General features: G+C 36.6%; 1 protein-coding gene across 2 annotated transcripts; it reads left to right on the top strand.

Moving 5' to 3' along the window:
• The first annotated feature begins 1,914 nt into the window (after positions 1-1,914).
• LOC117316501 lies at positions 1,915-16,987 on the top strand. Of its 2 annotated transcripts, none has more exons than XM_033871124.1 (4): positions 1,915-2,249; positions 15,028-15,282; positions 15,563-16,021; positions 16,605-16,709. In XM_033871124.1, the coding sequence occupies exons 2-4, from the start codon at positions 15,170-15,172 to the stop codon at positions 16,615-16,617; spliced, it is 585 nt and encodes a 194-aa protein (XP_033727015.1). In that variant the 5' UTR covers positions 1,915-2,249; positions 15,028-15,169; the 3' UTR covers positions 16,618-16,709. The 2 variants fall into 2 exon arrangements, with proteins under 2 accessions (XP_033727015.1, XP_033727006.1); XM_033871115.1 differs by having other exon boundaries at positions 1,924-2,249; positions 15,563-16,011; positions 16,605-16,987.
• Positions 16,988-18,969: the final 1,982 nt, after the last annotated feature.

The following is an 18,969-nucleotide window of genomic DNA, read 5'->3' as shown; positions in this document are numbered from 1 at the left end:
GACATGATACATAATTTGCGTGAATCAATTCACATCGTCAAAAAAAACATAAAATTTTGTCAAATTAAAAGATGAAAGCTTGACCTGTCTAATTAAGTTTTTGTTTTAAATACATCATCTGGTTTTGCGCTTATATTGAAAGCTCTACATGTTATGCGATGTATCGTATTGGGATTAACTGAGTTATTGAAAAATGAGCTTACATTTTCTTAATGGCAGTGCATTTTGACGTTTTCCTCTTGTTTTAAAACCCTATTTATGTAAATGAATGTTAAATGTCGCCGAGCAAAATGCATGAACATGAAATTGAATCACCACCCTTACTCTCATTTGAAATTGTGATTTGACCCAGATTCGACCTAGACTTTTATTGTCGTTGATAAAGCATCTATTCTTATTATCCGTGTATTTTTAGGTGTCTCCATGCTAATCTAGATTTTTAAAAGATTGTTATAATTGCTGTCGTTTAGTCGATTTTGAGTATGAATTATGGTTTGTGTGGTTAGTTAGTATTCTTTGCTGATGAAGCAGGCCATTCTAATTCATGGTTATTTTAGATATAGATTATCACACTGTTTTTTCACCTGCGGTGGCCTCTGGATCTCATCCACGAGCTCAGGATGAGAAAATTGTTCGAACGACAACCACTGAAAAAATGGTGTGATGGTCTTTTTATCATCTTTATACTACTCATCATTTATTTATTTGAACAAAAGTCAATTATTGTGTTTTACGACACACAGCTGATAAGATGGAAATGATGCCAATCAATAAACTCAACTCATCTAGCAATTTACAACAAAAAATGGCATATTCACACTGCAGTTTTTATTTATCTATACGTCTAGAACTATTGGTTATCACATACGAAATAAAATGAATGATATGAAATATGGAAACATATAAAAACATAGTTATTTTGAGAATTTATAGAGACAAATTCGATCTTGCGATTTTATACTGGACAACAAGAGATTGTGTTCGCAGATAACAGACTTACAGAACGACATATTATCAGATATGAAGGTAAATTTGTAAAGAGGTGATGGTAAAGGTGATGAATTTGTAAAGAGTTGATGGTAAAGTTGATAAACTTGTAAAGAGTTGATGGTAAAGGTGATGAATTTGTAAAGAGTTGATGGTAAAGGTGATGAATTTGTAAAGAGTTGATGGTAAAGGTGTTGAATTTGTAAAGAGTTGATGGTAAAGGGGATAAATGTGTTGATGGTAAAGGTGATATATTTAGTGATGTTCTGACCAGTCAGTGACGTATTCACTGCATTGATGTCCGACAATTTTCTGTTTTAGATACAAAGAAGTAACGGTAGTTGGTTTGCTCATAACAGAAAACGTTTCAGCGTCGTGAAAAAGGCAATTTTCTATTATATACTCTTGAAATATACATGATATGGTCTCATTCAGGTACATCCCAAGGATCGCATATTACCAGCAAAAATCGTTTTAGATATTTTAGTTCTACATTAAAAGTTTAGTTTGTATGCCTTTATAGCCTTAATGCTATTTACCAATACATAGTCCTAAACAAAACTTTATGTATAATGGCATATTTCTGCACACTGATCAGCTAATTCTTACCTGGGAAATGGTCGCGAATAACAACACAAGAAGGTACTTACCCAAACGGTTTAACCCGTACTGTTCTAATTAGATAAACTGACCCACATTCTTATCTAATTAGTACCATCGTCGTCTTATTTCAAATAAACCTCGATTGTATTATATATAAACGTATATGTTGTCAAGTTTTATAAACTTTTATTTTACTTGAGTAGCTGTACATATACATAAGCCGAGATTTCAGAAAGCATATTTCATTTTAATGAGTGATACTTAATATAGTTAATATTGTGTCAAAAGGTGCTGTCAATGTGACGTCAAAATCACGTGATATATATACATGTCTGTGGTATTATATGACAGCGGCACATATTTCTACTGATAACCTTTCTGTATACACACGTTAGATATGCCTTTATGGAAACCCCGATACCAGGGAAAGTGACTAACAACAAAACATTTGTGTTGATAAAGAAGTGATTTTTTAACTTTATTCCCATTATATGAGCAGCGTCGACACGTTTGAGACATTGTTGTGCATGTTTACATGCATACACTTGGAGGACTGGTGACGTTAGTTAACAGAACATTTGTAAGCTTGCATTATACAGGGACGGACCAGAACCCCTTGTAAGGATCATCACTTCCTACACACGATGTAGCATACAAAGGTACGTAATTTTGTCATGATGGCATTTTACATTTGATGCATTCGTTCCCACGTATTACTAATTAGAGAGGTCTGTCTCCGGCTTGTTATTAAATACGTGTATGTTACAGATTGTAAAATGGCGTATAGTTGGTAATTATTTAAACAATGCAAGATTTTACTTTAATTAGTGATGAAACCAGGTTATGAATTCTCACCAATGTTTTTGATACGATTTTTACCTCTTTATTATTGATTTAGTATCATATTGAAATACTCCGTAGTAAATCCAGTCGTCACTCAATAGTTGTATAAACAATTCGAAAGAAGAAAGGATTCAATCTTAGATAATCTTAGACAATGTTATATAACCCGGAAGAGACAATTGTCTTTTTGTTGATTTTCAAAAATACTAGTAATTTCGTGAAGGACTCGAAGGACTCAAATACTCCTTATTGCCATTTGGTAGGAAGATATCAAAATATAATTGTTTTGAATACCCATTTTAGATAGTTCTACCAATTGACTATTTGGGCAATGGAAGGGTTTTCTTTGTAGGTATTGTTTTTAACTGTTCATAAACAGATGCAGTTTACATTTAAGCACTATTCTCCTTTAGAAAGTATCTTGATACTGGTCAGATTTAGTCCATTCCTAGCCTTCATTAAGCCAACCCTGTATCTTATATCTTAAATATTTTCGATATAAAAGCATCACATTTAAATTAGACGTGAAAGATAACGGTAATAATAAATCGACGGACACTTCCTAACCCTAGCGGGCACTTCCAAACACTAGCATTACCAAAATAACATGAGTTAATAATAAATATGTTAAAATAACACCGTGGTAATCCCCGTTGCACTATATATATATTTATATCAGTGTCATATGTTTCATTCAATCAAATGGTTATGTGGTAAAGACATGTTCATGGTTGAGAAAAGGTTGATGTTGATTCTTCCCAGCATTTTCACTCAAGTTTTAATCAAGAACTCCCTGTATAATACAAAGAGGTTAGATGTGTCTTAAAAGTTACAAAAGACACTCGAAAGCAGATAGTTACAAAAGACACCCGAAAGCAGATGTCTTTTGTTAATGCAAAAAAAAACATGACGGTTCTACCACAGTTATATAATGGGCAGATGCGAGATTGTGATCTGGTTTGAATACACTGCAAAGAAAGCCCTTTATTAATTTTCAGAAATTATATTTTAATAGACAATTTAATATTTTCAAATTAATTAAGTCAGGAATAATAGGACAAAACCAACATCAGTTTTAACTTCTGTAGTGCATACATTAAGCAGTCGCAGAGTGTATGGATGTATATATATATGACACGATGTTATCTGATTCCTCCCAGAATAAGGCCTTATCGCCGCCACTGTCGGAGTTCGTGACTCTTGATCTTGCGCCTTTTATTAATGTATATTTTAAATGTGTCGCCGTTTAGGGGAGCTCTTAATGATAACAGAAATGCACTTTGTGCGACAGACATGTTTCGATGGGTCGTTTTGTCCTTGCGAGCATTGCTTTACGTCACTAGACAGCAGTTTCTGATGCAATAAAGCTATCAAAATCACCGAGAGAACCTTCAAAATCATCGAGAGAACCTTCACAGATAAGTCGGTATATGGATCGTGAATATGTTGCAACGGTCGGGGAGAATGTAACAGTTTCCGAAGACCGCGATAGATATAAATTCGGTAGTTGTTTGACTGTATAACATCAACAACAAATCACGTTACACGAAGCACGCGTGGAAAAAAGTAGTTCGTGTCAAGGTTCAAATCTCAACCAATCAATAGAACGGATGGTCATATTGAGCTTTTTGAAATATCGATATATTTATTCAACTGCCAAAACGTTTACACAACGGTTCGAGAGTGGAAGAACATACCGTTTTACATATTCTGTATTCACTGGTGACACGCTTACACAACGGTCCGAGAGTGGAATAATATACCGTTTTTTATAATCTATATTCAATGGTGACTTGGTAGAATCAAATACACGAGTAAGCCCTAATACCATAGCTACATGTATATTTATCATCGGTAATAAGTTAAATGATTGAACAACATGACTGTATCTTTTTATTAGTCTCCATGCAAATCTTTATCTTTTGACCATATTTGGCCCTTGTCTTATCGGTTTTGAGTTTGAATTATGGTTTCGTTATTATGTCCGTATTGTTGGTTCTTTCTATTAGTGAGTTTCCTCAAGCATGATTAAACATTCTAAGAATGGGATTTTAGTCATCAGGATTTGTGTGTCCATTGTTATTTTATTTTCTAACACACTGCAGTAATTATCATATAGTGTTGAATTATGTTGTTAATAGCATATGCATTTTAAGGATACGACGGAAACATTTCGAATTTCGCAATATTTCGTGTAGTAAAAATGTACCTCATCATTTAAATCTATGTACTGTTGACAAATATTTCATACATAATAATGTAAGTATTCATTCGAATTAATTTTGCCAAACATTCAGTAAAACAAAGGTATGATGTTATATCGTAACTAAAGGTATGTGTACAGCTTGGAACAGCAAATTGTTTGTATATCTTATTGCGTAGATATTTATTCTGACCATCAAAGAAACAATCCAATGTCATACATATAACAATGGTAGGCCGTTTTTAACAATGGCAGAGATGAAGATAATACGTATCCCGGTTTCATTTTGACCGCGATTTTTCTTGTATGAAAGTATTTAGACGTTATAGAAACATTTTTCGGATTCTGTCTTTTCACCTATAGTTGATTCTGGTAAAGAACCTACCTATTTCGTACTTTTGTTAAGATATTGGCCTACTCACATCTATTATTATTTTGTGTCGACCCTGAAATAGTTTACAGCCTTGAGGGTTAACGATGTACATAGTAAATATATAATAATAATTACATTAATTTCGCAATAATCATTCCATTGGTATAGTTATTATAGAAATGATGAGGATTAGCATTATTAGTCCTGTAGATAGACATGTTTTCTCATTCACTGTCACCTCGCACGCTGAGTCTGAAATCAAGTGACAATTAATGGCCAGTTGTTCGATTCTGAGTTTAACTTTTGTCGGAACTGGTGTCACTTTTATCACGAGTACACCAGTGTAGTTCGTGGAAATGACAGCGTATCCATGACAACGTCGTTAGATTGTCCGGTGGGTATCCACTGTGGGATTAGAGATGGAATCTGGCGTTGTCTACATGACTGATGATGGCTATGTTTATACATAATCACATCACTCGTGTCTGTAATTGTATTTGTTTGGTAACGTCTTCGTGTAAACAAACCTTCCCTTCGGACGCGCTGATGTGTCACACGAAATTGATCGAAGAATAAATATGAAAAGTACAGGTAAAATGGGTGCTAGAATAGTTATAATGTATAGAGAGACAAGGCAATTTAAGTATATACTAGTGTGACTTGTTTCCGTTATGCTGCGTTATTTAACCTTTTCCATATTTTGTTTTTGTGATAGTCCCATAACATAACTACTAGTATCTTTCCCATCACAGTAAATGCCCATTTGTAAGTTGCACCCAAGGTAATATATACCACACGCTTCTGATCATGTGCCTTACATGTCACACCCAAGGTAATACCACACACTTCTGATCATGTTCCTTACATGTCACATCCAAGGTAATATATACCACACGCTTCTGATCATATTCCTTACATGTCATATCCAAGGTTATACATACCACACACTTCTGATCATGTTCCTTACATGTCATATCCAAGGTAATACCACACACTTCTGATCATGTTCCTTACATGTCACACCCAAGGTAATACCACACACTTCTGATCATGTTCCTTACATGTCACATCCAAGGTAATACCATACCACACACTTCTTATCATGTTCCTTACATGTCACATCCAAGGTAATACCACACACTTCTGATCATGTTCCTTACATGTCATATCCAAGGTAATACATACCACACACTTCTGATCATGTTCCTTACATATCATATCCGAGGTAATACCACACACTTCTGATCATGTTCCTTACATGTCATATCCAACGTAATACATACCACACACTTCTGATCATGGTCCTTACATGTCACATCCAAGGTAATACCACACACTTCTGATCATGTTCCTTACATATCATATCCAAGGTAATACCACACACTTCTGATCATGTTCCTTACATGTCACATCCAAGGTAATATATACCACACGCTTCTGATCATATTCCTTACATGTCACACCCAAGGTAATACCACACACTTCTGATCATGTTCCTTACATGTCACATCCAAGGTAATACCACACACTTCTGATCATGTTCCTTACATGTCACATCCAAGGTAATACCACACACTTCTGATCATGTTCCTTACATATCATATCCAAGGTAATACCACACACTTCTGATCATGTTCCTTACATGTCATATCCAAGGTAATACATACCACACACTTCTGATCATGTTCCTTACATATCATATCCGAGGTAATACCACACACTTCTGATCATGTTCCTTACATGTCACATCCAACGTAATACATACCACACACTTCTGATCATGTTCCTTACATGTCACATCCAAGGTAATACATACCACACACTTCTGATCATGTTCCTTACATATCACATCCAAGGTAATACCACACACTTCTGATCATGTTCCTTACATGTCACACCCAAGGTAATACCACAACACACACTTCTGATCATGTTCCTTACATGTCATATCCAAGGTAATACATACCACACACTTCTGATCATGTTCCTTACATGTCACATCCCAGGTAATACCACACACTTCTGATCATGTTCCTTACATGTCACATCCAAGGTAATACATACCACACACTTCTGATCATGTTCCTTACATGTCACATTCAAGGTAATACCACACCACACACTTCTGGTCGTGTTCCTTACGTGTCATATCCAAGGTAATACATACCACACACTTCTGATCATTTCCTTACATGTCACATCCCAGGTAATACATACCACACACTTCTGATCATGTTCCTTACATGTCACATCCCAGGTAATACATACCACACACTTCTGATCATGTTCCTTACATGTCACATCCAAGGTAATACATACCACACACTTCTGATCATGTTCCTTACATGTCACATCCAAGGTAATACCATACCACACACTTCTGATCATGTTCCTTACATGTCACACCCAAGGTAATACATACCACACACTTCTGATCATGTTCCTTACATGTCACATCCAAGGTAATACATACCACACACTTCTGATCATGTTCCTTACATGTCACATCCAAGGTAATACATACCACACACTTCTGATCATGTTCCTTACATGTCACATCCCAGGTAATACCACACACTTCTGATCATGTTCCTTACATGTCACACCCAAGGTAATACATACCACACACTTCTGATCATGTTCCTTACATGTCACATCCAAGGTAATACATACCACACACTTCTGATCATGTTCCTTACATGTCACATCCCAGGTAATACCACACACTTCTGATCATGTTCCTTACATGTCACATCCAAGGTAATACCACACACTTCTGATCATGTTCCTTACATTCACATCCCAGGTAATACCATACCACACACTTCTGATCATGTTCCTTACGTGTCACATCCAAGGTAATACCACACACTTCTGATCATGTTCCTTACATGTCACATCCAAGGTAATACATACCACACACTTCTGATCATGTTCCTTACATGTCACATCCCAGGTAATACATACCACACACTTCTGATCATGTTCCTTACGTGTCACATCCAAGGTAATACCACACACTTCTGATCATGTTCCTTACGTGTCACATCCAAGGTAATACCACACACTTCTGATCATGTTCCTTACATGTCACACCCAAGGTTATACCATACCACACACTTCTGATCATGTTCCTTACATGTCACATCCAAGGTAATACCATACCACACACCTCTGATCATGTTCCTTACATGTCACACCCAAGGTAATACTATACCACACACTTCTGATCATGTTCCTTACATGTCACATCCAATGTAATACATACCACACACTTCTGATCATGTTCCTTACATACCATATCCAAGGTAATACCACACACTTCTGATCATGTTCCTTACATGTCACATCCAAGGTAATACATACCACACACTTCTGATCATGTTCCTTACATACCATATCCAAGGTAATACATACCACACACTTCTGATCATGTTCCTTACGTGTCATATCCAAGGTAATACATACCACACACTTCTGATCATGTTCCTAACATACCATATCCAAGGTAATACATACCACACACTTCTGATCATGTTCCTTACATATCACATCCAAGGTAATACATACCACACACTTCTGATCATGTTCCTTACAAGTCACATCCAAGGTAATACATACCACACACTTCTGATCATGTTCCTTACATGTCACATCCAAGGTAATACATACCACACACTTCTGATCATGTTCCTTACATGTCACATCCAATGTAATACATACCACACAGTTCTGATCATGTTCCTTACATATCACATCCAAGGTAATACCACACATTTCTGATCATGTTCCTTACATGTCACATCCAAGGTAATACATACCACACACTTCTGATCATGTTCCTTACGTGTCACATCCAAGGTAATACATACCACACACTTCTGATCATGTTACTTACATATCACATCCAAGGTAATACATACCACACACTTCTGATCATGTTCCTTACATGTCACATCCAAGGTAATACATACCACACACTTCTGATCATGTTCCTTACATGTCACATCAAATGTAATACATACCACACACTTCTGATCATGTTCCTTACATATCACATCCAAGGTAATACATACCACACACTTCTGATCATGTTCCTTACATGTCATATCCAAGGTAATACATACCACACACTTCTGATCATGTTCCTTACATATCACATCCAAGGTAATACATACCACACACTTCTGATCATGTTCCTTACATGTCATATCCAAGGTAATACATACCACACACTTCTGATCATGTTCCTTACATGTCACATCCAAGGTAATACATACCACACACTTCTGATCATGTTCCTTACATATCACATCCAAGGTAATACATACCACACACTTCTGATCATGTTCCTTACATGTCACATCCAAGGTAATACCATACCACACACTTCTGATCATGTTCCTTACATGTCACATCCAAGGTAATACATACCACACACTTCTGATCATGTTCCTTACATGTCACATCCAAGGTAATACATACCACACACTTCTGATCATGTTCCTTACATGTCACATCCAAGGTAATACATACCACACACTTCTGATCATGTTCCTTACATGTCACATCCAAGGTAATACATACCACACACTTCTGATCATGTTCCTTACATGTCATATCCAAGGTAATACATACCATACACTTCTGATCATGTTCCTTACATGTCACATCCAAGGTAATACCACACACTTCTGATCATGTTCCTTACATGTCACATCCCAAGGTAATACATACCACACACTTCTGATCATGTTCCTTACATGTCATATCCAAGGTAATACATACCACACAATTCTGATCATGTTCCTTACATGTCACATCCAAGGTAATACCATACCACACACTTCTGATCATGTTCCTTACATGTCACATCCAAGGTAATACCACACACTTCTGATCATGTTCCTAACATGTCACACCCAAGGTAATACCATACCACACACTTCTGATCATGTTTCTTACATGTCATATCCAAGGTAATACCATACCACACACTTCTGATCATGTTCCTTACATGTCACATCCAAGGTAATACCACACACTTCTGATCATGTTCCTAACATGTCACACCCAAGGTAATACCATACCACACACTTCTGATCATGTTCCTTACATGTCATATCCAAGGTAATACATACCACACACTTCTGATCATGTTCCTTACATGTCATATCCAAGGTAATACATACCACACACTTCTGATCATGTTCCTTACATGTCACATCCAAGGTAATACCATACCACACACTTCTGATCATGTTCCTTACATGTCACATCCAAGGTAATACCACACACTTCTGATCATGTTCCTAACATGTCACATCCAAGGTAATACCACACACTTCTGATCATGTTCCTTACATGTCACACCCAAGGTAATACATACCACACACTTCTGATCATGTTCCTTACGTGTCACATCCAAGGTAATACATACCACACACTTCTGATCATGTTCCTTACATGTCACATCTAAGGTAATACCATACCACACACTTCTGATCATGTTCCTTACATGTCACATCCAAGGTAATACCACACACTTCTGATCATGTTCCTAACATGTCACATCCAAGGTAATACCACACACTTCTGATCATGTTCCTTACATGTCACACCCAAGGTAATACATACCACACACTTCTGATCATGTTCCTTACATGTCACATCCAAGGTAATACATACCACACACTTCTGATCATGTTCCTTACATGTCACATCTAAGGTAATACCATACCACACACTTCTGATCATGTTCCTTACATGTCACATCCAAGGTAATACCACACACTTCTGATCATGTTCCTTACATGTCATATCCAAGGTAATACCATACCACACACTTCTGATCATGTTCCTTACATGTCACACCCAAGGTAATACCATACCACACACTTCTGATCATGTTCCTTACATGTCACATCCAAGGTAATACCACACACTTCTGATCATGTTCCTAACATGTCACATCCAAGGTAATACCACACACTTCTGATCATGTTCCTTACATGTCACATCCAAGGTAATACCATACCACACACTTCTGATCATGTTCCTTACATGTCACACCCAAGGTAATACCACACACTTCTGATCATGTTCCTTACATGTCACACCCAAGGTAATACCAGACACTTCTGATCATGTTCCTTACATGTCACATCCAAGGTAATACCACACACTTCTGATCATGTTCCTTACATGTCACAGCCAAGGTAATACATACTTCACACTTCTGATCATGTTCCTTACATGTCACATCCAAGGTAATACCACTCACTTCTGATCATGTTCCTTACATGTCATATCCAAGGTAATACCACACACTTCTGATCATGTTCCTTACATGTCACATCCAAGGTAATACCACACACTTCTGATCATGTTCCTAACATGTCACATCCAAGGTAATACATACCACACACTTCTGATCATGTTCCTTGCATGTCACATCCAGGGTAATACATACCACACACTTCTGATCATGTTCCTTACATGTCACATCCAAGGTAATACATACCACACACTTCTGATCATGTTCCTTACATGTCACATCCAGGGTAATACATACCACACACTTCTGATCATGTTCCTTACATGTCACATCCCAGGTAATACATACCACACACTTCTGATCATGTTCCTTACAAGTCACATCCAAGGTAATACCACACACTTCTGATCATGTTCCTTACATGTCACATCCAAGGTAATACCACACACTTCTGATCATGTTCCTTATATGTCACATCCAAGGTAATACCACACACTTCTGATCATGTTCCTTACATGTCACATCCAGGGTAATACATACCACACACTTCTGATCATGTTCCTAACATGTCACATCCAAGGTAATACATACCACACACTTCTGATCATGTTCCTTACAAGTCACATCCAAGGTAATACATACCACACACTTCTGATCATGTTCCTTACATGTCACATCCAAGGTAATACATACCACACACTTCTGATCATGTTCCTTACATGTCACATCCCAGGTAATACATACCACACACTTGTGATCATGTTCCTTACATGTCACATCCCAGGTAATACATACCACACACTTCTGATCATGTTCCTTACAAGTCACATCCAAGGTAATACCACACACTTCTGATCATGTTCCTTACGTGTCACACCCAAGGTAATACATACCACACACTTCTGATCATGTTCCTTACATGTCACACCCAAGGTAATACATACCACACACTTCTGATCATGTTCCTTACATGTCACACCCAAGGTAATACATACCACACACTTCTGATCATGTTCCTTACATGTCACACCCAAGGTAATACATACCACACACTTCTGATCATGTTCCTTACATGTCACACCCAAGGTAATACATACCACACACTTCTGATCATGTTCCTTACATGTCATATCCAAGGTAATACCATACCACACACTTCTGATCATGTTCCTTACATGTCACATCCAAGGTAATACCACACCACACACTTCTGATCATGTTCCTTACATGTCACATCCAAGGTAATACATACCGGACACTTCTGATCATGTTCCTTACAAGTCACATCCAAGGTAATACATACCACACACTTCTGATCATGTTCCTTACATGTCACATCCAGGGTAATACCACACCACACACTTCTGATCATGTTCCTTATTCATTTTATTAAGATACAGTTAAATAAGTTAATATCAAACATTATAGAAATAACCAAATATATAGCTTATTTGATGTATTTTATATACTGGCCTTATAATGTGAATGGCTCAGATATAGGATATAGGTAATATGTGGATGTAGCGGTGTTTTTACTTGAAGAGTTGTGTATAAGATCTACACAGTCATGCATTTCATATATATACTCCATATACAAAAAACGGAACGATGAAACAGTATTGTAAAAAAAAAACACCACAAAAGATGAACAAGATAAGACTTTCGCGAAGCCCTTTGAACATCAATGCAAGTTGATGAAGATGGGACAAAATGTCTATTTTATGTTATACGGAGATATATGTTTTAATAAGTACTTTGTCATAACATTTTGTATTCCCTAGAAAGATGTTTTATTTACAATTAATTATTTACCGTTTTCTAAAATTAAACTTATGGTAACCTTAAAAACAAAAAAAAAAAAAAAAAAAAAAAAAACAAAATAAAAAACAAAAACAAAAAACAAACTTTCAAAGCGAAGATTTCTTCCCGAAGGGAAATTCTTATACAATGTTTGATTCGAATAGAATATTAAAGCACCTGTTTAACCGAAGAAATACACTCAAATATATTGGGACATAAATCTGTTTGTTTAGCAATTCCCCTCCGGGACGTCTGTAACCTAACATTAAAAGATTATCCTTGTTCACGTGATGGACTAATTAATGTTTCTATATATAAATGTTTTCGTTCAGCTGAACGGAATGTGTTCGTGCGCATGTTAGATTAATATATAGATATCAACTCAAGTACATTCCTTATATAAAATCTAAAATAAAGCAAGTGTTACCTCATTCGAAGTCAGAATGTCACACCTAAAACCTAACACGGAAAGCGTTTCTCCGACTTTGTTACTGTATACTTCAATGAGATCACACTGTCAGTATAGGCTGAAAAATGAACTCGTGAGTGGTACATTCCAAACAGGAAGGGAATGTCCGAGAGCATGGACGCCTGTGTGGAATGTAGGCCTCTTAAGGCGTTAAAGGAGGAGGAGGGGGATATGTAAGGGGCTATAGATCACATGTGACGTTATCCCTAAATGGACTTTAATGGTATCTCGAGTGCCGTATTTGGGTTGTATTCAGGCAGGTACCTCTGGATGTGGTAAATCTAAGTTAATGCCGACGTAACATGTTCGTCTGTGTATGGTTATCTTCGAGCACTTCTATGACGAAACACGGATACATTTTAAAATTGTGTTATATCCAGTTCCTTTATAAACAATGGGGAATCGATGACATGTACGAGTGTTAAAATCTAAATGTGCTGCATTTTACCAGGACACAGACAGATATCCTTTAAATTCGGCGTTTCTAGCTGACATATTAAACCTACCCCCTGCTATGTGTATATATAGATCTAATCTAGGAGAACATAGCGACCATTGTGTATATCCAAACATATTTCCTCCCCTTTTTCATCTCACGAAGAGATATTTCATTGGTCAGAAAAAAAACATGACGTCATCATATCATCGATAAGGAATCGGTAGTTCTGATATTTGATCAATATCTTTTAGCCACATTTGGAGTTTAATCATCCGGTTATTTGAGCATTGAACTGTTTTGTTTGGTATTTATGATCTATTTGAATGCCAGAGCTTTGCAAGCAAACAACATTATGTGCGTAAGCAAAGCTCTGGCATTCAAATAGATCATAAATACATTGTACCATACAAAAACAGTTCAACGCTCATGTTTGCATTCCTTTCACTTTTTAATGCTATAATTCATATTTGAAATTCATAATCCCCGCCTTACCGACAGTCAGCAGATTTTTCGTCAGTCGTTGGAACAGCCGGAACATGGTCGCGTGAATTTTGGCAAACAAAACACATTTAGTACATTTGTATATGGACATTTAGAAAAAAAAAGAAAAAAAACTCAATTTTGATAATCATTTTACATATTATCAGCGTAATGCGCAAATGGCATTTTTTTTTATAAAAAGTAATGTAGACAAATAATAAGTGTAGCGCGTGATGGATGGCATTTAAACGTACAGTACATCAATGCCAGAGCTATCAGACAGACTATATAGTGACAATGCCAGACAAAAGTAAATATAATGTAATTAAGCCCATCAGGTCATTCTTTACACAGATTGCTTGTACTGTTTATTCAACGATTTATCAAATTTGCTTTTGACTGGCAAGATGAAGCACAACGATTCACTATATCCTTCCGCAGCGAAACGTTTATTTCAGAAAAATTAAACTTATACGACAAAATGGTTTGTTTAAACTAAGATTTGCCGCAGCTAATTAAATATTTTGCATTTATTGTATTCTTTTTCTTTCAGAAATGTCTTCCTAATCAGCATGTCCGGATCGAAAAGTAAAATTTAAGACTATACATTGTAAAAATTTTATCATAACACACGGTTCTTAGCAAACACGACACTTGGTAAATAGTAAATTTAGTGACGTGACACCTTGTACACAATGGGACTCCAGCTGTGGCATTACGTCGTCATCATCCTGTCCTCGGAGATTGTAGTGGTGGCCCTTGTCCTCATATTGGTGTGGCAGTACTGCAAATGGTCTGTCAGAAAGGGGTATGTGTCTTATTATGTTTCCTACTTCACAAATACAATCTACACAAGCACCAACTAGTATCCGGCAAGGAAAGCGACGGTACAGCATCACTATTTCAGTTTACTAGTGTGGCAGTCATAGCGAGGTTTAGTTGAATTACTCTATATATATAATGCTTTATCAAACCATTAGAAACGTACCGCGCCATGAACTGTAATCCAAACCCATACATATCATGTATACATGTTCTTTAATGTTATCGACTTGTGTTACAAAATTTTATTTTATTTTTATATTTAGACATAAGGAGAGAGATGGCGAGAAGCCTCCTTTGGTACCTCTGTCGGATGAGGATATGCTTGACGATCTCTTCTCAAACAAGGCTGTAGTGGAATATGGTCAGCCACCGTCAAATCCTGGCTCGTTCAGTATGAATGACTTTCCCAAACCTATACGTCGACCATTAATGGTAAAACACCTTCCCTCGGTCAGCGAGAACACTTCCGCCATAGAGATGAATACCCTGCCTCCAGCATACGCCAGTCGAGAAGTCTCTTACGTGTCACTTAACTCAAAAGATCGGGCACCTTCGGCAGATTACGCTACAGACGAGACATCTGATTGGCTGGATACACAGATTCCGGTTCGTGTGTCTGTGACTCCGGTAGACTCTGATGACGATAGGACAGTTCCTGTAGTGCGCCCTCAGATGAGGAAGAGCTCACCTCTAACAGACGTGGAAACGTCCGGTAATTCAAGGTTTAGCATACATTTTCTTGATTTAAACGTTTATTATTCTCATCTGAAGGTTATGTAAATCTGAACAATTCAATATTATAAAATTCAATAAATTATTATAAAACACATCTTACTGATCGAGACCAGGATTTTGGTAGGGTATACTAACCATATGTGTCATGGGAATATACTTACACCATAGAACTGAATCATGGTCATGCTAACCTCACTGTATTGATTGATACTATTTCCAATTGGTTAAAAAGAATTTCTTTCAAGAAATTGCATATTTACTTGGAATCTACCAAATTATAATGAAAAGTGTCAAAAGCTCGTTACAAACTACATAACATTAAACAATTGGTGTAGGTATATTTTAGACACGTTCAGTTTCCATGGAGTGTTATAACAATCTTCAAGCCGAGACCTAACTAACAATACGGGTACGATAATCACATCATTTGATAAGGTTACACTATACATCAGCTGGGGACTATTTTGCCTGGAATTTATAATGAATAATAATACCCTTCTGTAAATTTTTTTGTTAATTGAACCATTTTTTAATATTTCAATTATATCTTTTATGAACTGTTAATTACAGCTGGAGCCGGTAATGACAGACAAACGGACACCGATAATGTGGACAAAGTAAGTGGACGAGTGAGATTCGAGACTCTATGGCTGCCGGGCAAAAACCAGAAGAGGAACAAAGTAGCCGCCGATAACTGACTGGCTACCAATAGCAGATTATTGTTTACTTACGTAGCTGTGATATGTTTTGATTTGATGGTGTAATTACTTGTACACTGATTACACATGTTTGATACACTATTATTTATTATAGAATCTGACGTTAAACTACATGTAATCCATCATCGCCATTTTTTCATTATTTTTTTTTATTTCCTTTTTTAACGGGTTGTCTTTATAATGAATTAAACATCATACGAGGAATCATTAAAATACATGTAGGTTAAGCTTGTTTATTTATTGTTAAAGTTGTTATTTAGTCTTAATGTTCATTTTATCATGTCACAATAACGTACCGACATTAACATAAATACAAAACTTCAGCATAAAGAGGTGCTCATGACAGATCATATACTTTCTAGCACACGGACTTCAAACTGACCATATACAATTATTGGCCGAGGTAAACAAACTCTTGATCAGGTCCTTAATATCTCGTGTACGCAGAAAACAAAATGCAATAACTGTTTGAACAGAAAATCACAAGGCTCCTGTCCAAATCATGTTTACCAAAGGTTTCAAAGTCCGCAGACTGCGTTTTGCGCTTAAACCTTGCCGGAAAAGTATTGTTGCACCTGAAGTATTTTCCCGGATGTTCAATGAGGTTTTTTTTTCTTCAGAACATATTGTAATTCCGCTTCGTTTATAGTACACCGGGTGATACCGGAAGTTACGAATCCGACGGGGAGTATATACAAATCCGACGGGGAGTATCTACCCGAAGGGCGTAAGGACATGGATGGGGTATGTTTTATAGTGATACATGGCATTTTAACATACTATCGGAAATATGATGATACCCACGGAATTCTACGCTATCTCCTTTATACATATCAGTAATTCGTTAATCTCATAAACTTGCCGTGTTTGATTGATGCTCAATATTATCCGGCTGCCCTACTGTCAATGGACGAATTTGCTATGATTTTTGTCAAAAATACCCAATAATCGCGATCAAAACACGATGGACAGAGTTTTGGCATTAAACATTGACTACAATAAACTATTAGTAATCAACAATTTGTTTGGATTACAGCTATAAAGTACATTAATTGGCTAATTATAATGACACGAAAAAATTCCGACGGGGAAAATCTCTCTCCAATATCTGAATCCGACGGGGAATATCAGTACATTTGTAAACAGGCTTTCATTTGATTTTCATTCAGATATCAAATACTTGTAATCAATATGACACGTGATTTCATTTATTTCCAGATAATTCTAGGTTTACCCAGTTATCGGAAGATTCTGGTGTTTTACATTTGATCCAGGGACTTCTTACCCGTTGACGTTTATGCGTATTTAATCAACAATAGCTCGAAAACGAGCACATCGACATATGTTTTTTCGCCATTTTCTGCTATGGCATTACATCCGATTTCCAAAAATAGATACGAGAAAACAAGTTTAATACAGGAAAATTCTGGCTTCTCAGAGGTGTACAATTCCTGTTATCATTTATATGATATTTGTCAATTGGACATTTTCACGTGTACATACAACATATCAGTAATACGTTACATACAGGATTGAATCAAAGTTTCACAGAATATCTAACAGTGAATTGTTTTGCAATCTATAATACGACATTTAAGCGTCCGAGAGAGGCAGTAGCTCCTGGGAGTAGAACAGCGCAACAATACATCTAACGTATGGAGTAATTGACGGGCACAATTGCAGATTTAAATGATTTCACTTGGCTTATACGGAGGAGGTTAGAAACATTTTCTATTAGATGCGCATGCTCCGTGGAGCTTTATTCATCAAATTGTTGTATACAGTTTTTTTTAGTTTGTTGGCAGTTTCGCTAATTCAGAACAATATCATAAGTGGAATTGAGCTTCATAAGATCGAAAGCAACTGGACCCATACAGTTTTCAGTTAGACTTATTACATTTTGATAGCTGAGCCCTGAACACGCGTGTAGCGCAATACACACACTGTACGATGCTTGACATACTTGTACATGTATATATTTACATTTACACTTCAGCCTCACTATATAACTTTATCAAACGCACTTGAAGGTTACGAGTCCATAACGTCATTACTATAGTGACGTCATAATTGTCACGTCGGCGATAACGAAAGATGGCTGTTGAAAAGGTGACAATAATAATTTGTTCATTCATCGTAGGAGCAAAATTCCTGGATATAGTCTCTAAAAATCGTTGTCAAATGTAAATATAAGCATTGAACTGCTTGCATTTGGA

Source organism: Pecten maximus, chromosome 2 (assembly GCF_902652985.1).
Source record: "Pecten maximus chromosome 2, xPecMax1.1, whole genome shotgun sequence".
Lineage (NCBI taxonomy): Eukaryota > Metazoa > Mollusca > Bivalvia > Pectinida > Pectinidae > Pecten > Pecten maximus.
The sequence above is the reverse complement of the archived record's forward strand: the minus strand, read 5'-3'. Positions and strand labels throughout refer to the sequence as shown.